The sequence below is a fragment of the Balaenoptera musculus genome, chromosome 20 (genome assembly GCF_009873245.2).
Source record: "Balaenoptera musculus isolate JJ_BM4_2016_0621 chromosome 20, mBalMus1.pri.v3, whole genome shotgun sequence".
NCBI lineage: Eukaryota > Metazoa > Chordata > Mammalia > Artiodactyla > Balaenopteridae > Balaenoptera > Balaenoptera musculus.
In genome coordinates, this window is record NC_045804.1 from 41,817,932 (window position 1) to 41,840,783 (window position 22,852).

The 22,852-nt window shown below is 42.8% G+C and overlaps 2 protein-coding genes and 1 long non-coding RNA gene across 3 annotated transcripts in view; 1 reads left to right on the plus strand and 2 right to left on the minus strand.

The window, feature by feature from the left end:
* Positions 1–540: 540 nt before the first annotated feature.
* Positions 541–22,440, minus strand: RNF135 (ring finger protein 135). Its single transcript, XM_036838167.1, has 4 exons — positions 22,348–22,440; positions 19,952–20,329; positions 14,353–14,515; positions 541–793 (listed from the first exon to the last, which is right to left on the minus strand). Exons 1-4 carry the CDS (start codon positions 22,438–22,440, stop codon positions 690–692), a joined length of 738 nt encoding a protein of 245 aa, XP_036694062.1. The 3' UTR covers positions 541–689.
* LOC118886329 lies at positions 6,661–8,567 on the plus strand. Its single transcript, XR_005017713.1, has 3 exons — positions 6,661–6,840; positions 6,990–7,206; positions 8,267–8,567. It is a non-coding gene; the product is annotated as an uncharacterized LOC118886329 (long non-coding RNA).
* The window catches only part of ADAP2 (ArfGAP with dual PH domains 2), a 35,407-nt gene continuing 34,732 nt past the window's right edge, over positions 22,178–22,852 (minus strand). The window contains exon 12 of the mRNA XM_036835914.1: positions 22,178–22,783. The gene's annotated coding sequence lies outside the window, so the exon portion shown is untranslated. The remainder of the gene's footprint in view (positions 22,784–22,852) is intronic.

Below are 22,852 nucleotides of genomic sequence, written 5' to 3' on the forward strand. Positions count from 1 at the left end.
CTCTGCGCTCCCAATGCAGGAGGCCCGGGATCGATCCCTGGTTGGGGAGCTGGATCCCGCATGCCTGCCGCAACTAAGAGTCCACAATGCCGCAACTAAGACCTGGTGCAGCCTAAATAAATAAATAAATAAATAAAATAAAATAAAAGCAGGGACTCTGGAGTCTGCCTGCCTAAGTCTGAACCTCAGCTTTACCAGTTACTAGCTGTGCATCATCAGGCAAATTTCTTAACTTCTCTAAGCCTCATCTGCCAAATGGGAATAACACCTCATGGGATTGTTATGAAGATTAAACGAGTTAATGTAATAGGAAAATGCTTTGAATAGTGCCTGGTACATGGTCTGTAATATACAAATGTTGGATAAATAAAATAAACTGTGAGAGAAGTGACTTCTGTACACCTTTCTGTGCCAGAAGATAGAGCCACACGATGACACACACTGCAGCAACACAGAAGCCAGAGAATGCAGTTGTTGGCAGTGGAATTTACTGTTGGGATATAACAGATTGATGACTGTATATTAAGTACATTGGATAAAGCCAAGAGGACAGATTAGTATCTAGAAAGCACTGATGGAATTTCCCTCTAGAATGCTGGGAAGGAGCTCTACCTTCACAAGACAAACTTCATGGCTTCTCAATTGTGAAGGGGACACTGGGGGTCTGAACAAAGTACCTTTGCCAGGATTTAAGAGGATCCATCTTTCACACCTGTCAAAGAAGGAACTTGCAACACAGCCTCTCTCTGAGTCTCAGGACAGTGGAACACCCCAGGGCTGGTGGGCAGGCCTGCTGGGGAGAAGATACAGTGTGTGTTAAATGACTGACATTGGGTGGAACAAGAGGCTGGTCTCTGACTGGTGAGTTAGACACAGTCCTGGGCAGGAGGCCAGATTAGATGGGTTGGCATTGGTCCCACTCTTCAGACCCATCTATCTTTGGTCTCTCAAATTAAACCCAAAGTGGCATCCGTCTTCACCCTGGTCTCCCATTCCTTCCAGGAAGACTTCCTCCTTTTCCTGCCAAGCCTGATGTGGTGGAGCAGAAAAGTCCAATGCTTTGGTACAGAGTAAATCTTTTATCTTGCCTTTGAATGCACTTTGAATGTTCTTGGCTCATTGGTCAGACATCCATGTCCTCTGCATAGTCACGTGAATTGGTCTCTAGAGGATATGGATTCTGTTTGCTTGATTTGGCCAGAAGAGACATCACTCAGCACAATTACTTTGAAAAGGCATTTGATTATAACTAACCATACTGAAAGCACATTTTCCAGACAAGAGCCTCACCTGTTGATGAGGCTCCATCCAGTTTTCTTTTTAATTTTCTCAAGCTCCTTTCAGATACATATTGTAAAACAAGTACCCTCAATTAAGAGATAATTGATATTGAGAAGCCTCTCAGACCTTCTTGCCCCCAAGTGGCCTGAATTCCCTTATGGCATGGTTAAGGGCATGGGCTCTGGAGTCTACATTTCGTCTCCAATACTTTGCTAGCTGTGCAACATTGGACAAGTTACATAACCTCTCTGAAAAATATAAACCCCATCAGCAAAATGGAGTTAGCTCATAGAGCTCTTTGAGAATTAAGTAAAATAATGCAATAAAGCATTTATCACATTACTTAACATATAGTACACGTCCATACATCATCCTTAACAGCTGCATTTTAAAATTTGGAATTCATTTCCTGATTTGCGTTATCCTTCCAAGGGCAAATTGATTAGCCTGCCCACCCAAATTGTAAACTCTGAACGACAAAAATGCATTTAACATAATTTTTAATCACTGCAGAGACATTAAAATTTTTGATGACTTATTATCTATACAAACTAGTGAGTGATTCTCAAAAAATTTTAGGTCACAGGCCATTTCCACAAAACGAAAAATTCCATAGAATAGTAAACTTATAATTTGTTTATCTCTGCAAAGAAATCACCACAATTAAGTATGTTCCAAGAAAATAATTCAAAAGAAGAAATATATATATATATATACATATCCTATTTATAGCATCATTACACAATAGTAAAAAATGGAAAAATATACAATAATAGGGGAATAACTAAATTAAGTATGACATAAGATTACTGGAACTTTTGCAGTCATTAAAACTAATGACTATTAAAGAGGGAAAAGTATTTACAAAATAAGTGAAAAAACAGAAATCTAAAACCATACATACAATTACAACTATATAAAAACCAAGTATAAAATATACATTTATGTAACTTTTACCCTCTATACATTTGCAATTTTGAACTTTGATAAGGATGCATGACTATTATTTGGGTAATTAAAAACTAATGGATGTACATAAACATTAGATGAGGGTACAAAGGAAGGAGAAAATGTGTTAAAGATTACGAATTAATTTTTAGTACAATCATCTTCTTTTTGTTTTTTGTTTTTTTGGCCGCACCGCACAGCATGCTGATCTTAGTTCCCTGACCAGGGGTTGAACCTGTGGCCTCTGCAGTGGAAGCGCGGAGTCTTAACCACTGGACCACCAGGGAAGTCCCAGTACAATCATCTTTTGTAAAATGTCAAAGTTAATATCTTTTAAATAAAGATAATAGAAAGATAATAAAGATAATAGAAATATTTAGAAGAATAGCAATGCTTTGAGACATTAACATAGGATATCATGTTTATAAAATTATTTAACAAATATTTATTGGTTCCACCTTGTGCGGTGCTCTGTACTAGGTGCCAGGGACACAGTAATGGACAACACAGACTTATCATGGGAGGCAAGTTGTGGACAGGGAAGTTTGGGCATTCATCTTTCTCACCAGAATCCTCCAAATCATTCCCTATCAGCCCAAACTACCTCTTTCAAAAAACCTTCGGGCTTCCCTGGTGGCCCAGTGTTTAAGAATCTGCCTGCCAATGCAGGGGACACAGGTTCAAGCCCTGGTCCGGGAAGACCCCACATGCCACGGAGCAACTAAGCCCATGGGCCACAACTACTGAGCCCACGTGCCACAACTACTGAAGTCCACGCGCCTAGAGCCCGTGCTCCGCAACAAGAGAAGACACCGAAATGAGAAGCCTGTGCACTGCAAGGAAGAGTAGCCCCCGCTCACCGCAACTAGAGAGAAAGCCCGTGCGCAGCAACAAAGATCCAACGCAGCCAAAATAAATAAATAAATAAATACTAAAATAAATAAATTTATTAAAAAAAAAAAACCCTTCATGAGAGGTAGCATCTCATAATCTAAATCTTTCTACCTCCTCTCTCCCCACCCCACCCTTAGCCAAAACCAGCCAGACTTGTGTGACTGTGTCCCACTCCTTCCAGTAATCTGCTCTCCCTGTCTGGCTGTGTTCACAGACAACCCCCCAGGCAACAAAATGCCTTAACCCAGCAAAACTGAAAATATCCCCAGAAAGCTCCTAGGAAAATGACCAAGATTTTAGCCTGAGTGGCCTTCCAGTACCTGCTTCTACAATTAGTGAGTCAGCTTTGATCTGATCTAAATTCATTGTGCACATGTTGCCATGTTAGACACGGTGACAGTGAAAGACTCCAGTCCTCTTGGTGGAAACCAGATCCACTCTGGGTAAACAGTTTTCAACTCTGGACAAGGGGCGTTGGGGGACACTCCAGGCAAAGCAAACCGGAATTGCAAAAGTACATAGTGTGACACAAAGCAGGGAGGCTGGGGTGGAGGGTGTATGTGGGGGGATGACAGCAAATGGGGGCTAGAGGTAGGTAAGAGCAGAAACAGGAAGCAGAACTTTCTGTTGTAGGCGGGGAGCACTGGGGAGTTTTAAGCAGGGGAGTGACATGATCTGACTTCCATTTTGGAAAGTTCACATTCGCAGAATGAGAATGGATGGGAAGGGGCCTTCTGACTAGAGATAGAGGAGCTCGCATTAAAATAATCTGGGAGCGGGCTTCCCTGGTGGCACAGTGGTTATGAATCTGCCTGCCAATGCAGGGGACACGGGTTTGAGCCCTGGTCCGGGAAGATCCCACATGCCGCGGAGCAACTAAGCCCGTGCACCACAACTACTGAGCCTGCACTTTACAGCCACGAGCCACAATTACTGAAGCCCGTGCGCCTAGAGCCCGTGCTCCGCAACAAGAGAAGCCACCGCGATGAGAAGCCCGCGCACCGCAGCAAAGAGTAGCCCCTGCTCGCCACAACTAGACAAAGCCCACGCGCAGCAATGAAGATCCAACTCAGACAAAAATAATAAATTAAAATAACCTGGGAGAGATGTGATGGGAGTCTGAACCAGCGAGCAGATGCAGAGGGAAGAGGAGGGGCCAGAGTTGAAATGATTTGAGAAAGCAGAATCGAGGGTCAGAACGTGGTGACTAATTGTACAGAAGGTGGTATCAGAAAAGCTCTGATGGTAACTCCAAGACATTGTGTCCTGGAGATTGTCACTGACCTAAGCCATATGTTTTTCTCCCCCAGGGTGTATTTATTTTGAAGAATAAAGGTGAAACAATTTCCCTGCACACGGAAGGAAGACACAGTTTTCCATATTGCACCAGACCAATCTCTTAGAATCACGTTTCCCAAAGTGGTGGAATAAGAGGTGTAAAAGTGGTGCAGGGACATCAGAAACAGTGACTCTTGTGGACAGAAAGGTTTCCTTTTTCTATTCTCTTTCCATCCTGATTAAGTCAAGGTGAAATCCTCAGTAAATCTTTAATACCTGATAATCTCCTTTTGAGCCAGAGAGAGAGAGAAAGAGAGGGAGAGCGCAAGCCCACTTCAGGTTCAGAAACTTAGACAGACAACAGTACCAAGCTAGTCATTGTTTTGTTTTTCTTGAAACATACATTTAGGCTTATCCCTCTATTTAAGACACATGATTCTGGTTTTCATTTATATAAATATTTTAAAGTTTCCTTTTGAAATACATGTACCTAAAAGGGGAGATGTGAGTTGATTTAGGAAAAATATTAAGTAAAACATGGTACATGAGACGGGAATTCCCTGCTGGTCCAGTGGTTAGGACTCTGCACTTCCACTGCAGGGGGCCTGGGTTCGATCCCTTGTCCGGGAACTAAGATCCCACAAGCCAGGCGGCCCTGTCAAAAAAAAAAAAAAAAAAGTACAGGGGATATGCAGATGTAACAAGAATCATGGCACATGAAAGGCTGAAGCTTAAGAAACCCTGTCCTTAAAAAAACCTATGGCTGGTTAGGAAGATAAATCCCAAATCAAAACAAATCTTCAGGGACTTCCCTGGTGGTCCAGTGGGTAGGACTCCACACTCCCAATGCAGAGCTCCCAGGTTTGATCCCTGGTCGGGGAACTAGATCCCTCGTGCATGCCGCAACTAAGAAGCCCGCATGCCACAGCTGAAACCCAGCACAGTCTAAATAAATAACAAATAAAAATAAATAAATATTGAAAAATCTTCAGCATAACCTAAGTATGTATAATTAAATAAGAAGACTGCAGTTGTCTGGAAGGACCCAGTGATTAGCGTTTTGAGCAATTATGAATGAGGATGAATTTGGGGCTAAGGGCTCAGCAGGAGTAGGGGGTGATGGAGCTGAGCATATACCAGGGAAGAGTCCCCTTTTCCTGTCAAAATCCCCAAGTGCCCCCCGGGGAAGGGACTTCTCCCTTGAACTGAGCAAGGCAGCCTGAGAGGTCTCCCCAGAGAGCAGCACTGTTTCATCTTGTGGTTTGTTTCTGCAATCAGCTAGGAAATAAAGTCTTCAAATTAAACTTTTCCGGAAAAAAAAAAATGTACTTGAGGGAGAAGCAAGGGACAGATAGATATAACTATATTAGAGGTTGTCGTGAGCCTTAAGAAGGTGGTGGCTTCCTGCTTAGCAGGTGGTTCTTCCAGGAACCCAAAGCCCTAGACCCCAAAAATGGGTACAACCACTCAGATGTTTGAGAGAAACATCTCCAGATGGGGTGAGCGGCTGCCCCAGGAGCCCCTGATGGGATGTCTGGCTTGGTCCACGGTGGATGACTTTGTCCCCCACACGGTGCAGACCCCAGTGAGAGGTGCCTTCATCCACTGGCATTCAACTTCAGTTCTTCTCCTTGGGAGGATTTTCTGTTTTGTTTGAGTGAAGGGTGCTATTTTCCACAGTGTACTGGAAGGGATATGCTGACAGAAAACGTGAGACAAAAGCAAGGAAGCCAAAAATGATAACCTTTGTTCCCCACCTCTATGATTCTTGTGCTTTGGCTGCAGCTTGGGGAAATCACGTGGCCAGCCAATAAACCCCACGCGGACAGAGGCCCCATTATCCAAACCACCTGAAAGGATGGTATTTAATCAAAGGACCTCAAGAAGCTAAAACCCTGGCCTCTAAATTCTTGGCACTTTTAAAAGGCAAACATCAAGGTGACTCTGGGTGAGAAGATAAAGGCTCTGTAATGCAGAAAGTGAGAACAGAGAGCCTTTTAACGGTCATCTGGCACAGAGAGGCCCTGTCCCTGCTTAGGCAACTCAAGGCCACTACACTGAGAACTGACACCAACAACAAGAAAAAAAGAGCACCTCGTGGCTTTAGAGCTGTGTCCTATCAAAGTGGATGCCCAGGTCCTGGCCTCAACTGGGACCTTATCAGAGGGTATTAAGGTTAGAGACTTGACAGTGGGAACGCTGGGCCAGCTCCCAGCTCTGCCACGCTCAGCTGACTGGCCCTGCACAAAGCCCTCAACCGGTCCAGGACCCCCACCCTTCCCTCGTATGTTAACAGAAAGATGATAACACTCATCACGCAGGGTGGTCATGAGGCTCAGAGAGCAAATGAGTAGATCACAGGGGAAGACTTCTGCTTGCTCCTGTTTTCAAGAATCCATATGGAAATTAGGTGTGAATCTACAGATGTTAGAGATCAAGGTGTGTGATATGAAAATATAGTTATGTCATTGTTGCTGTGGTTATAATCACCCTGGCAGTCTTCCAGTGTCTCATCTATTACATCAATTCTTTCAGCAACTCTTTGAGGAAGGTAAGGAAGGGCAAATAATAATTATTTCCATTTACAGGGGAAAGAGAGGCAAAGAAGTGAAATGCACTGTCAAAGGCTGCCTGGCTGGTTTGTGTGGCAAGGTTTTCTGCTCAACCCCACCCAACAGAGCTGGATTTCCACCTCTCCAACAGGTGCTAATAGAGCCTGACGGCCCACAGATGAATCGTAAGGAGAAGAAAGGGAGGGGAAAGCTGTAGATCAGGAGACTTCAGAGACATATCAACTGTTGATAGGTATGAGGGTTCTTTCTGTGGGAGATGAAAATGTTCTAAAATTAGATTATGGTGATGGTTTCACAACTCTGTAAACATACTAAAACACATTGATTTGTACACTTTAAATAGGTGAATTTTATAGTATGTAAACTATATCTCAACAAAGCTGTTAAGAAAAAGATATATCAGGGTTTTTTAGGGTTTATGCTAGGGATGCATGTTTGGGTGCTAAAACTCTGAAGAAATGCAAGTAAGTGATTACTATAAAAGTCAGGATGCCTTTCAGGTGGACCGAGGGTTTTGTGATTGGAATGGGGCACATGAAAGAGCTTCTGGGGTGGGCAGCAAGGTTTTCTTTCTTTTTTTTTTTTAATAAATTTATTTATTTATTTATTTATTTGGCTGCGTTGGGTCTTCATTGCTGCGCACGGGCTTTCTCTAGTTGCAGTGAGCGGGGGCTACTCTTTGTTGCGGTGCGCGGGCTTCTCATTGCGGTGGCTTCTCTTGTTGCAGAGCACAGTCTCTAGGCACGCGGGCTTCAGTAGTTGTGACACATGGGCTCAGCAGTTGTGGCTCGTGGGCTCTAGAGCGCAGGCTCAGTAGTTGTGGCACATGGGCTTAGTTGCTCCGAGGCATGTGGGATCTTCCCAGACCAGGACTCGAACCTGTATCCCCTGCACTGGCAGGCGGATTCTTAACCACTGGGCAACCAGGGAAGCCCAAGGCTTTATTTCTTGACCTGAAGGGTAGTTACAAGGGTGTTTAATAATAATAATAATTATTATTCCTTACGCTGCACATGTGTTTTGTGTAGTTTTCTCTGTCCATTCTGTTAATATAATAAAATGATTCTAAAAAATAGGGGAAATCGAGTATGAGATGATACCATGTGCCAGCCAGACTGTAAGGACCTCCCCCCACCTCCTGGTTTTCATGCCCTTGTGAACCCCATCCCCTTAAATGTGGGCGGGACCTGCGACTTGCTTCTAACCAATAGAATAAGGCAAAGGCGATGGCATACGTGTGATTACATGTCCCTGTGGTTACATTATATAAGATTTAATGTCCACCTTGCTAGGAGACTTGATCTCCCTTGTTGGCTTTGAAGTAAAGCATCCATGTTGCAGAGGCCACCGAGTAAGGAACTGAGGGTGGTCCTCAGTCTGACAACCCACAAGGAACTGAATGCTGCCGACAGCCACGTGAGCTTGGAAGCAGATCCTTCCCCAGTGGAGCCTCAGATCTCACCCGGCCCCAGTTCACACCCTGACTGCAGCTTGCGAGATTCCAAAGCAGAGGCCTCAGCTAAGCTGTACCCTGACTCCTGGCCCACAGAAGCTGCGGAGAGAATAAATGTGTGTTGTTTTGAAACCACTGAATGTGTGATCATAGTATTACACAGCAATTGATAGCATGCCCCTTGTGTGTGTGTAGAGTGGGTCCCCTAAAATCAATCTCATTGTCAGTGATGCACTAGGACTCACAGAACTCAGCAAGGCTGTTACACTTACGGTTACAGACGATTACAGTGAAAGGATACAGGTTAAAACCAGCAACAGAAAAAGGCACATAGGGCAGGGGCCAGGAGAGCCCACTCACTCCTCTCTCAGTGGAGTTATGGGGACAATGCTTAATTCTCCCAGGACGACGTGTGACCACACACACGGAACACTGCCAACCAGGGAAGCACATAAGTCTTGGTGCCCAAGGCTTTGACTGGCGGTCGGTCATGTAGGCAGACGCACCGCCCAAGTGGCTGACCTTAGTTTCCAGCCCTTCCAGAAATCAAGCTGATACTGTGCGGCCCAAGGTCCTCAGATAAATACACTCTTATCAGGCAGGATATTCCAAGGGCTTAGATATTATCTCCCACTCAAGAGCCTGTCCTTTCTTTGGACCGTGAAGGGTTTGAACAATGCAAGCCTGATGAGTTAAACATTTACTTTGCATCCCTTAACTTTGGAAGTGAGATACTTAAGTCAAGTTGACACCCTGCTTGAAGGCAGAGAGACCAGGAAATCAACATGCTTTAACACCCAGGGAATGTTTATACGTTTATTTGCCTCATAGTCAGAGAGTTTCCAGGGAATAAGCCACACAGCCAGAAGGCAGGGTGCAGAGGAAAGGCAGCAGAGACTGGGCACTCATACAGGAGCTTCACCTGATCAGCCACAGAATAGAAGGCAAGCTTTCCCTCCTCAAGGTCCAGCCAGATGCCCACCACACTAGGTCTGTTTGAGCCAAGGACAGTTTCCTTGACCATGTGCCACGCAGAGAGCTGGCTAGTCCCTTTCCACTCTACACATCAGGAGTCCCTGGTCCTTCCCAGGATCTGGTCACGCCTCATCCCCCGGGAAGCCACCCCAACTGCCCAGCGGCTACAACGCTGAGTGTCCACTTCCCAGTACTGCTGCCCAGAAGAGAGAGCCTGGGAACATAAGGCCTGGCAGGAGGCAAACCTCTCATGACTCCAGGGATAGGGCTGTGGGCGGTGAGATACAGTGATCCTTGGACACCTCCAGGCTACAGGAGAGGCTCCCTAGGTCAAAGGTTGGATTGATGACCCCCGGGGAAAAAAACCAGAACATGACTAGCCACCTCTGATGGTTCATGCTAAGAGGTCTTCAAATAGCAAAAAGCAGCTTTGTATCTTTGAGTGTGATAAAGTTTTACACATACTGGCATTAAAATTGGTGCATCAAGGGACTTCCCTGGTGGCACAGTGGTTAAGAATCCGCCTGCCAATGCAGGGAACACAGGTTCAAGCCCTTGTCCGGGAAGATCCCACATGCCACGGAGCAACTAAGCCTTTGTGCCACAACTACTGAAGCCTGTGCGCCTAGAGCCCGTGCTCCAAAACAAGAGAAGCCACCGCAATGAGAAGCCTGTGCACCGCAATCAAGAGTAGCCCCCGCTCACCACAACTACAGAAAGCCTGCGTGTAGCAACAAAGACCCAACGCAGCCAAAGATAAATAAATTAATTAATTAAAAATATAAATAAATAAAATAAAATAGGACTCCTGTTTACAGAAAAAGAAAAAAGTTATAGTCAGATTTTCGGCTGTATAGGCGTTTGGTGCCCCTAACCCCCATGTTGTTCAAGGGTCAACTGTACTCCCCAGTAATTAAATTTGTATTACAAATAATCACCCCTGCTGGGTAAGCTGCACCAAAATGCTTATCAAAACTTTAGTGTGGGGGCTTCCCTGGTGGCGCAGTGGTTGAGAATCTGCCTGCCAATGCAGGGGACACGGGTTCGAGCCCTGGTCTGGGAAGATCCCACATGCCGCGGAGCAACTAGGCCCGTGAGCCACAATTACTGAGCCTGCGCGTCTGGAGCCTGTGCTCCGCAACAAGAGAGGCCGCGATAGTGAGAGGCCGGCGAACCGCGACGAAGAGTGGCCCCCCACTTGCACGCAACTAGAGAAAGCCCTCGCACAGAAACGAAGACCCAACACAGCCATAAAAAATAAATAAAATAAATAAATAAATTTAAAAAAACAAAACAAAACTTTAGTGTGCATGAAAATCCCTGCAAAGTTGTCAAAAATGCAAATCCTTGGGCTTACTCCAGATGCTAACTCAATAGTCTGGCCATGGGCCTTGGATTCTGCTTTTTTTTTTTTAAGGTGGAAAGATTTTAATTAATATTATGAAGTTACCATAATACAGATATCAAAGCCACAAAAAGAACATATAAGGAAAAAAAAAAAACAACATAGGCCAACAAACCTGGAGATTATCTGCATTCTTATTAGTGTTACAGAGAGTCCCGGGTCATACCTCGAGAAACACTGTGCCATTTAGGCTGCGTGATTTCCGTGGCAGCTCATGGTGTGTTTACATAGGGTCAAAGGAAATCATTGTGATGAGGCAGTCAATCGCTAGCAGCTGTTAAAGCGCTGACTTGAAGAATAACTAATCTATTGTCTTTAAAAACAATCTTGTGAGAACTTCAGGGAATGATGTTTCAGGAAGTAGGGATATATTCAGATCTTATGTTTTAAAACTGTCCTGGACTGGTCCAAATAATCAAAATCAAAATAACCAAAATAATCAACGTTGTACTTGATAAGGCATACTTGAATTTTCTAAGTTAAATTTTAAAAATACTTAATATGTATACTTAATTCCTCAAAAAATTAAAAATAGAATTACCATATGATCCAGTAATTCCACTTGTAGGCATATATACAAAAGAATTGAAAGCAAGGTCTCAAAGAGATGTTCATACACCCATGTTCATGGCAGCATTATTCACAGTAGCCAAGGGGTGGAAGCAACCCAAATGTCCATCGATGGATGGATGGATGGATGGGTAAACAAAATGTGGTATATATATGTGTATAATACAATGGAATATTTTGGAATATTATTCAGCCCTTAAAAGGATGGAAATTCTGACACAGTCAACAATATGGATGAAACTTGGATCTAATAATATGGATGCTAAGTGAAATAAGCCAGTCACAAAAAAGATAAACATTTCACGATTCCACTTATATAAGCTATTTGGAGTAATCAAACTCATACAAACAGAGAGTGGAATGGTGGTTGCTAGGGGCTGGGGAAGGAGGGTATGGGGAGTTACTGTTTAATGGGTATAGAGTTTCAGTTTTGCAAGATGAAAACGTTCTGGAACTTGGTTGCATACAATCTGAATATTACTTAACACTATTCAACTGTAAACTTAAAACGGTTCAGATGGTGCATTTGTTTGTATGTATTTTACCACAATTAAAATTAAAAATGCACACTTAAGTAATCATAGAAAGTCATAATTTTTTCCCCAGATATCATGTTTCTCCAGTTAAATAAGAAGAAAATATTTCAACCAGCGCAACACATTAAACATTATAATGTTATAAAACATTTACATTATTATTTAAAATTCACTAGGACACACGCTAGGATAAATTTCAAATGGATAAAAGATTTATATGTGAAACCAAAGATTTAATATAAAAGTGTACATACACCCACACACACACACACACACACACACACCACTTGAGGTGGTGAAGTTTTCTAAATAAAATTTAAAATCTAGAAGCCACAAAAGAAAAACACTGATAAAATGTACTACTTGAAAATATAAAAATGTCTATATGACATTCTAAAACCCACACTAAACAGAATCAAAAGATAAATGACAAATGGGGAACAAAATCTGCAATTCATATCACAGACAAAAGGCTAATCTCCCTAATTTATAATGAGTTCCTAAAAATCAAATTTTTAAAGGACCAACAATACAAGATATAAAAAGACAATTCATGGAGAAATGCAAATTAAAAAGTACAGTACACAAATATATCACTTGTTTTAAACCCATTGGATTGGCAAAAAAAATACCAAAGTTTGACAGCACATTGTGTTGGCAGGCTTGGGGGACAAACATTTCTTCTGTAAGAGTGCCAACTGATACAACCCAACTGGAGAGCAGTTTGTCAACGTTATCAAAATTGCAAAATTTACTCTGTGACCCAGCAATCCTTACTGGTAATTTAACCTACAATTATCTCTGCACTCATATAAAATGATGTATATACAGTAATTGACTTCAGCATTGTTTGCAATTATAAATAATTGGGAATAATCATGCATCCATCAGTAAAGCGTTGAGTAAATAAATGTTGGCATATCCATAAATTGGAATATTATGCAGCTTTAAAGAGAAAATGCTTGAGGTACTGATTTGTAAAGGTATCAAGATATATTAAGTAAAAAAGGAAAGCAAAATGCAGAACAGTGTATACAGTATGCTAACTTTTGTGTAAAAAAAAACATTGAGGGAGATAAGAATATAAATTTGTGTTTGCTTGTACTTACAAAAGTAAATTCTGAAAGGACACTTAAGAAAACTAGTAAAGGTGGTTAACTGGGGGAATAAGAGGAATTGGACGAGGGTAGGAACACAATACTTTTGTTGTGTCTTTTCATATTTTTTGATTTTTGAATTAAAATTTTTAAATTTAATCCTCAAGTTTAAAGCTCGATTTTAGATTTTAAATTAGGAACCCATCCTAAATTTAGGAGCACACAGGAGCTAAGAGGGCACTTTATTTCTCAGATTGTTTTTGGAACAATTAATAAACTGTACTCTAACTGGTTTCCTTAAGAAACCTTTCCCAAGGAATCACACTTCTCCACTTAAGTAAGAAACTTTTTTTTTTTTTTTAAAGGTTAGACTTTATTTTATTGCCTAGATTCTTTTTTTTTTTTTAATTTATTTATTTATTATTTATTTATTTTTGGCTGTGTTGGGTCTTCGTTTCTGTGCGAGGGCTTTCTCCAGTTGCGGCAAGCGGGGGCCACTCTTCATCGCGGTGCGCGGGCCTCTCACTATTGCAGTGTCTCCTGTTGCGGAGCACAGGCTCCAGACGCGCAGGCTCAGTAGTTGTGGCTCCCGGGCCTAGTTGCTCCGTGGCATGTGGGATCTTCCCAGACCAGGGCTCGAACCCGTGTCCCCTGCATTGGCAGGCAGATTCTCAACCACTGCGCCACCAGGGAAGCCCAAGTAAGAAACTTTTTAAGCAGAGCAAGATGATTTAAATATCTAAAAGCTCTAAGAGATAACGTCTCTAAAGCATACAAAGCTGGCCGTGGCCGAGTCAGGAGGCAGAGGCAAGCGAGACTAGAGCACTTGTCTAAGGGGCAGGTGTGAATTGTTTTTCAATCCTGAGCCAGGGAACAACAGCAAACCTAAAAGTCAGGACAGAAAGGTTGTTTTCTACATTGTTACCCTTTATTATTAAACACACTGGCCAGAGATTACAGTTGAGTAGAATTTATCAAGAACTATATACAAAGTTGCATGCTTCATTAATAAGGACATTTACTAGTGAAAAATAAAAAGCCACCTATTTCTGAATCTCTTCAGGTAGATAACACAGATGCATGGTGAGCTAGCAAAATCAGGTCTAGGTTCTGGATTTATAGGTCTTAGAAAACGAGTTTCTATCTGTTAAGGGCCTGTGATACAGCACACCTCCAGGCAGGTCCAAAAACACATCCAGTCACAAAAATAGCTCAGCCCACTCATTCACACCACAGGGATAACACAGCTGGGCTCTCAGATCCTGTCCCCAAAAAACAAAGCCATGGAATGCTGCCCCAACTTCCATAATTAAACCTCCTCTACCAAATAAAATCAACTCACCCTGCATTTGTTCTTCAAAGGTCTCTTTCCCCGTGAAGTTTTCTTGTAATTTTTCCTGGATCTCTTCTAGGTCATGGAGAATGTCTCTCATTTTCCCCTCAGGTGTGTTGGAAGTCACTAGTTTTGGAGAAGCCAAGGAAAGGTCCACCCCATCTGACAAAGCCTATTGATGAATCATTTAAAAAAAAAAATAAGAAGGAGGAGAAGGAGGAGGAGAAGGAGAAGAAGGAGAAGGAGAAGGAGAAGAAGAAGAAGAAGGGAAGGAAGGAAGGAAGGAAGAAGGAAAAAAGAAAATCTCCTAAGGAATGCATCAAATATATTCCAGTTCTACCAACCATCTATAATTTTCTACTTACCTCCTAACGGGTTTTTCAAAACGTAGTTAGGCCCTCAATATATGTGCCTTGAAAACAATCTAGAATAATACATAGTATGGCAAAAATATTAGAAAATGGCGATTTCTTGGTGATGGGGCTATGGATGATTTTCATTTGTTTTTTCAACTGCTATGTATTTTCTAGTATTTTGTACAACAGATATGGAGTTCTTAGCTCATACCCCCAAAAAGTTTGAAAATTTTAGGCCCATCTTATAGGGGCTTTACAAAATAAATAATACAGATAGTCACTAAGATAAGCTACAGAGGCTGAAATAATCTTCCCCAGACTGCTATCATAACTCTTCCTAAAGGCCAAGACAAACATGTTGCCTGCATACAGGCCCTGCTCTCTGGGGCCTCCAACACACACTCCCTGATTTTCTTTAACTTCAGGTCCTGTTATTCCCCAACACAGCCTCTCATCTGCTCACCACCTTCCCACCTTCAGCACCTGACTTTCCTTCCCAACTTTGCAAAATCCATTTCCCATTCTTTTTGCCAATCATAACAGGAGTAGGTACCACCCGTTGAATATTTTCCACTGCTCACCTCTAATTTGCCTAACAACTTTCCAAGATAGGTTTATTATCCCCATTTTACAAAAGAGGGAGTTCACAGAGGTTAACTATATTGCCATAGCTAATTTGATTGTCCCACATTTTCACATTGCTCAAGCACTTTTTAAAGCAAGATCTTTTTAAAAAAAATCTCCACATTAAACCAATGAGGTGCAAGCCATGGATCATTTTTTGTTTGTTTGTTTTACAGATAGAAATCTGAGACTCAGAAAGGTGAAATGACTTGTCCAAGGTCATAATACTAGTGAGTGGCAATGTCAGGACTGATGGACAGACTCTCAGACCTTCTACCCCAACACACTGCATCCCTGAGGACCCATTTATTCACTCACTCCAATACACTGGGTGTTTGTTGAGCACTTACTATGTGCCAAGCACTGTGTTAGGCCTGGGGATACAAGAGTGAACAAAAGAACAAAAGCCATCAAGGTCGCTGCCCTCATAGAGCTTAGAGTCCAGTGCAAGGGAAGAGGGATGAAAGACATTAATAAATTATGGTGCCAATCATTATCAAGTCACAACTGTAACAACTGCTACAAATGAAAGGTACATGGAATCATACATAAGAGCCTCTAATAAGGGGATTTGACTTGTTCATGGAAATCAGTGAAGGCTTCTCCGAGGAAGTGATAATCTAGCTGAGGTCTGAAGGATGAGCAGGCACTACCTACATGACAGAGTAAAAGAAGAACATTCCATGGTGATGGGAAGAACTGTGACACTCTGGAGGGAACAGATCAGAGCAATTAAAAGGCTTTGGTAGAAATCCAGGCAAGAAATAGTCATAGGATTGGATTAAAGTCATCTTTAACGAACTCGAGAATAGTAAATAGGGAGCTTCCCTGGTGGCACAGCAGTTAAGAATCCGCCTGCCAATGCAGGGGACACGGGTTCGAGCCCTGGTCCGGGAAGATCCCACATGCCGTGGAGCAACTAAGCCCGTGCGCCACAGCTACTGAGCCTGCGCTCTAGAGGCCGCGAGCCACAACTACTGAAGCCCGTGCGCCTAGAGCCTGTGCTCCACAATGAGAGAAGCCACTGCAGTGAGAAGCCCATGCACCGCAACAAAGAGTAGCACCCACTCGCCACAACTAGAGAAAGCCTGCACACAGCAACAAAGATCCAACTCAGCCAAAAAAAATAAATTAAAAAAAAAAAAAAAGAGTTTAGAGGCAGGTTCAACAGGTATCTTAGGAGGAATACTAAATGTTGGCAATAAAGTACCAACTATATGTTTTACCAAGATCCAACAACATCTGCTATATTATTTATTAGTAGGTACAAGTGTATCAAAAGTGTTGACTTGTTGTTTGTTTATTGACATCCTTCACATTTAAAGAAACATTCAGATGAGAATGCTAAACCACTCCACTTCCGGAGCTTCATCTGCTCAGCTGCCTGGCTGGGAATGGGAGGAAATTTTGCAGCCAACACATTCTGGCAACACCCTCAAGACCTGGTCATGGTCACCTGAGGCAGGCGGGGCCCAGACTTCAATGGAGAAATTTGCATTACCTCCAAAAAGAGGTCCTACGGAGAGCCACAGAAATACAAGATGTTCATCATCTTACTCTAAATAAACCAGAGTTTTTAGAACTTCGGAGGGACATTTTTCACTTTTTAAATTATGCTGGAACCTCAAAAACTGGAACCAGTTTTTCATCTCTAAGAAGCACTGACGTCCCTCAAAATAGCATGTGTTTTGGAAGCCATATGCAGACTATTTTATAGAGGAGGAGGCTGACCACAGGTAACATTGTTTGCTCTTAAATTTCCAGGTCTCACTCTTAAATATTCAGGCAGCTGGAATTCTGGAATGGAGCCCTTATCTAGACACCTGAACAAATTTAAAACTTTAAAAAATAAGCGTGTTGCTTTTTCCATCCATAAAAGAACTGCACACTCATTGTGGTGAATTTAGAAAATGCAGAGAATGCGAAAGAAGAAATGTTTTAAATTATCCGATATCCTACCATCCATAGGCAATCGTTTTAACTTAAAAGCCAATGGAAAGTATATTCAGTCACTATAAGCTATACCAACAAAGAGTTTTAAGGACCTGAGGAATAATGCTGTATTTATTTATTTATTTATTGGCTGCACCACTTGGTTTATAGGATCTCAGTTCCCCGACCAGTGATTGAACCCGGGCCACAGCAGTGAAAGCTCTCAGTCCTAACCACTAGGCCACCAGGGAACTCCCAATGCTGTATTTATAACCAAAAAGAAGAGAACAGCTTTATTCATAATTGCAAAAAAAAAAAAAAAAAAGGAAATAACCAATATGTCCATCAAAAGGTGAATAGATAAACTGTGGGACATCTACACAATGGAATATTATTTGACAATAAAAAGAAATGAGCTATCAAGCCACAAACCTTAATTTTGTTTAATGAAAGAAGCTAGCCTGAAAAAGCTAGATACTGTATGATTCCAAAGATACGACATTCTAGAAAGGGCAGAACTAAAGAGATAGCAAAAAGTCAGTGGTTGCCAGGGGTTGGGGAGAGGGAGGGGGTACAAAGAGGTAGAGTGCAGGGGATTTTCAAGGCATAAAACTGTTAACTACAGATACATGACTTCATGCATTTGTCAATATCCATAGAATGGTACAACACAGAGAGTGAACCCTGATGTAAACTGTGGATTTTAGTTAATAATGATGTATCAATATTGGTTCACAAATTGTAACAAATGTACCAAACTAATGCAAGATATTAATAATAAGGGTAACTGTGAGGGGTATATGGGAATTTTCTGTACTATCTGCTCAATTTTCTATAAGCCTAGAACTGCTCTAAGAAATAAAGTCTATTAATTAATTTTTTTTAAAAAAAGAGGAGTGGATAGCTCCAAGCTCTTTTACCCTCCACCAACCCCACCCCCCCAACACACACACACACACACACACACACACACACACACACACACACAGAGAAACGTTGCAAGACAAGCAGAAACTGTCAGAACCAACTTTGTCAGAACTTTGGCAGACACTGACTCAAAAAAGCACAACCTGGGCTTCCCTGGTGGCGCAGTGGTTGAGAATCTGCCTGCCAATGCAGGGGACACGGGTTCGAGCCCTGGTCTGGGAAGATCCCACATGCCGCGGAGCAACTAGGCCTGTGCGCCACAACTACTGAGCCTGCGCGTCTGGAGCCTGTGCTCCGCAACAAGAGAGGCCGCGATAGTGAGAGGCCCGCGCACCGCGATGAAGAGTGGCCCCCGCTTGCCGCAACTGGAGAAAGCCCTCGCACAGAAACGAAGAGCCAACACAGCAATAAATAAATAAATAAATAAAAATTAAAAAAAAAAAAAGCACAACCTGGCAGTAGGAAAGCTTTGTGGCATTTTGACTTGCCCTTGCCCCATTCCCTTCCTGGCTCAGTGATGGTATTGAAAATTCCCAGCGTGAAACTCTGGTCCTGGTTCCCAAAGGAGCAGAGAAGATCTTATTCACAAACCATTGTGTCTGTCTGTTCTAACCTGGCTGGGGGCTGCCTGAAGGAATGACACAGGGTGCTCGTCTTTGTTTCACCTAACCCAGAGCTCAGACCAGAAAGGTGGTGAGTATTGCTCAGAAGTTCTGCAAGCGGAGTTAAACTTGCAGGTGTCTGGGGCAAAAGACTGTGGTGGAAACAGACAATAACCTAAGTCCCAGAAGCAAATAGACCTAAGTCCCAGGAGCAAAAGTTGGGGAAAATTGGAATCCTACTTTGTTAATGGGAATGCAAAGTATTGTTGTTGCTGTGGAATGCAGTTTGGCTGTTCCTCAATAAGTTAAACACAGAATTACCATATGATCCAACAATTCTACTCCTACCCAAAATAACTGAAAATAGGAACTCGGATACTTGTACATCAACGTTCACTGCAACATTACTCGCAATAACCCAAAGGTGGAAACAATCCAAATGTCCATCGATGTTTGAATGGATTCAAAAAAAGAAAAGTGGTATAATCATACAAGGGAATTATTATTCAGCCACAAAAAGGAATGAAGTTCGGATACATGCTACGACATGAATGAATCTTGAAAACATTATAGCAAGTGAAAGAAGCCAAAGCCAGAAACAAAGTGACAAATATTGTATGATTCCACTTCTATGAAATATCTAGAGTAGGCAAAGTCATAGAGACAGAAAGTAGAATAGAGGTTACCAGGGGCTGGAGGGCAGGGGAGGGAGAAATTATTGCTTCATGGGTACAAAGCTTCTGTTTGTGGTGATGAAAAAGTTTTGGAAGTAGATAGTGGTGATGGTTGCACAGCACTGTAAATATAATGCCACTGAATTGTACATTTTAAAATGGTTAAATGGCAAATTTTATGTTATATAATGTAAACATACTTTAGCACAATTAAAAATTGTCAGAGAGAGTGGGTGCAGAAAGACTGGAAATAAGTGGAAAGGGGCCAGGGTGGATAACGCGTAGGTTGATAGGATTTCTGATTTTGATTTTTTTTTTCCTGCTTCTTCATATTTTTCTTAACTTTCCAAAGAACGGGTTCTACGTTCAGACTGAGAAAAGTAACGTGAAAATACAATCAGGAGGAGAGGAAGCGCCGTGGGGATAATGGGATGCAGTCGGCGCGCGCGGGCGGATGGAGGTCAGAGGGCAGTCTCTGGTCCCGCCTTCCTACCGGCAGCTGCGCGGTGCGGCCCCGGGGCCCGGGCGCTGGGTTCGGGCCCTCCAGCTCGCGCGCCTCCCGACTGTACTTGTCCTCCAGGTTCTGCAGCATCGTGTTCTTCCGCAGCTGCAGCGGCCGCTCGGCGCCCTCGCGGCAGGTGGGGCAGGACCCGTGGCGCCCCGCGCCCCACAGACCCATCAGGCAGTCGCGGGAGAAGCTGTGGCCGCAGGGCAGCGTGGCGGGCCGGGCCAGCAGCTCGTGACAGATGATGCAGCCCAGGTCGTCCTCGGCCAGACACACGGGGATGGCCGGGCAGACGTCCAGGCCCGCCCTGGTCCCCAGGCCGCCGCCGCTCCGCCCATCCCCGGGGTCGGCGCGCGGAAGTGAGGGCTACGACGGGGGCTGCCAGCCCTGCGGCTACGTCTCCTCCTGCTCCTCCCTCGCTCTCCCTGTCCCCTCCTCCTTCGCTGCAGCTTGGGTCCACCCTTGTTTCCTTTTTTCCAGACCTTTTGCAAGCTGATTTATGCGCTGGGAAATGCGCTCGCCCCAGGCCGTTAGAAACCCGCTGATGTCCCAAAGATTTTCTTTAGCTTGATGTCCCCCACTCCCATCAAAGTGCAACCCGGGGACTTCCCTGGCGGTCCAGTGGTTGGGACCCCCGCTAACACTTCAGGGCGCGGGTTCCACCCACATGCCCCCCGGTGTGGCCAAAAGATATAGATAGATAGATAGAGATAGATAGATAGGTAGATAGATAAATAGGTAGATAGATAATAGATAGATAATAGGTAGATAATAGATAGATTAGATAGATAATAGGTAGATAGATGATAGATAGGTAGATAGATAATAGATTAGATAGATAAATAATAGATAATAGATAAATAGATAGATGAATATAGATAGATCGATAGATAATAGATTAGATAGATGATAGGTAGATAGATAATAGATAGATTAGATAGATAGATAATAGATTAGATAGATTAGATAATAGATTAGATAGATAATAGATTAGATAGATGATAGAGAGATAGATAGATGGATAGATAGATTAGATAGATTGATAGATAATAGGTAGATAGATAATAGATTGGATAGATAGATAGGTAGATAATAGGTAGATAGATTAGATAGGTAGATAGATAATAGATTGGATAGATAGGTAGATAGATAATAGATTAGATAAATAATAGATAGGTAGATAGATAATAGATTAGATAGATAGGTAAATAGATAATAGATGGATAGATTAGATAGATAATAGATATAGATAGATTAGATAGGTAGGTAGATAGATAATAGATTAGATAATAGAAAGATTAGATAGATAGATAATAGATAAATAGATAGATTAGATAGATAGATAGATAGATAACTACCCCAACAACTCTTGGGAGGAGGAAAAGGAGCGGATTCGATTTAAGAACTCTTTTCTGAGAATGCGCCCACTAGGTGTCATCCGACCACTCCAACAAGTAGTGAGGGGTTGAAGAATACTCGGTGCGGAGAGCTGTGAAGCTCTTTAAAAATACCGATGTTGTTCGCCCTCCACTCCCAGAAAGTCTGATTTCATTGTCTGAGGTGGAGCCCCGGCGGGGTATTTTTAAAAACCTCCCCCAGATGATTCTAACGTGCAGCCAAAGTTGAGTGACCCCTAGACTTTTAAAATCGCTATTACAATGCAGAATTGAGCCACTGTTTCCTTACTGCTCTCTGCTGACTGAAAGCACATTACCCAATAGACTTCAGAACAAAAATACTAAAGTGTGTTTTCTTTTTTTTCTTATAATTTAATTTTTAAAAATTTTTTTCATTTATTTGTTTATTTATTGGCTGCGTTGGGTCTTCGTTGCTGTGCCTGGGCTTTCTCTAGTTGCAGCGAGCAGGGGCTGCTCTGGGCTTCTCATTGCAGTGGCTTCTCTTGTTGTGGAACATGGGGCTCTAGGTGCGCAGGCTTCAGTAGTTGTGGCACGTGGGCTCAATAGTTGTGGCTCTCGGGCTCTAGAGTGCAGGCTTAGTAGTTGTGGCACTAGGGCTTAGTTGCTCCATGGCATGTGGGATCTTCCCGGACCAGGGCTTGAACCCATGTCCCCTGCATTGGCAGGCGGATTCTTAACCACTGTGCCACCAGGGAAGTCCCAAAGTGTGTTTTCTTCAGGTAACAGGCCTGGCCCTGGTGGGGCTTGCTCTCTTCCTCCTCTCTCATTCCAGTCCCAAGTGCATTACAAGTAGAAAATGTAAGAGCTGGAAGAGCAAAGTCCCCAAGAGGCAAAGGAACTTACAGGCTTACACAGCAATAACTGAATGGCAGAGAACAGGGCCTGTATCTCCGTGATCTGTTGAAATGAACTAAAAATGTCTTATATTTTATTTTACCCCATATTGCCTGGTGTCAAAGTAGGTACCAGATAATACAAATTTGTGTCTATTTCCAATACTGGAAATGACAAGAAGTAGTCCTTAGCGCTGCTCATCCAAGTTTCCAGCTCTTTCCCCATCTAGGCACTTGGTAGGACTGGCACTTCTCTGACACTCTTGAAACACATAGAAGTAATACTTCAACTTCACATCAGCTTAAAAAGGTAGTAAGTCGTTGCATCTTTTTCTGCCAGCTGCCCTAACTACAGAGATGAAATCGTAATTTAGTGGCCCCCGCCGGCCCACACTAGGACATGCAGTAAAGGAGAGAAATAAACCTGAGATATGTTTAAGTTACTGAGATTTAGTGGGTGCTTGTTGCTGCAGCATAACCTAGCCTATCCTGACTGATAGATTACCTGGATTTTGTTCCAGAGACTTCTCATTTGAAGTAAACTCATAGCTTCTCTGCGCCTGTCTTTTCTGGAAAAGAAGCATGATTCCAGGCACATATGCTTAAATTTTCCATCTTAACAAATAAAATTTCCTTTG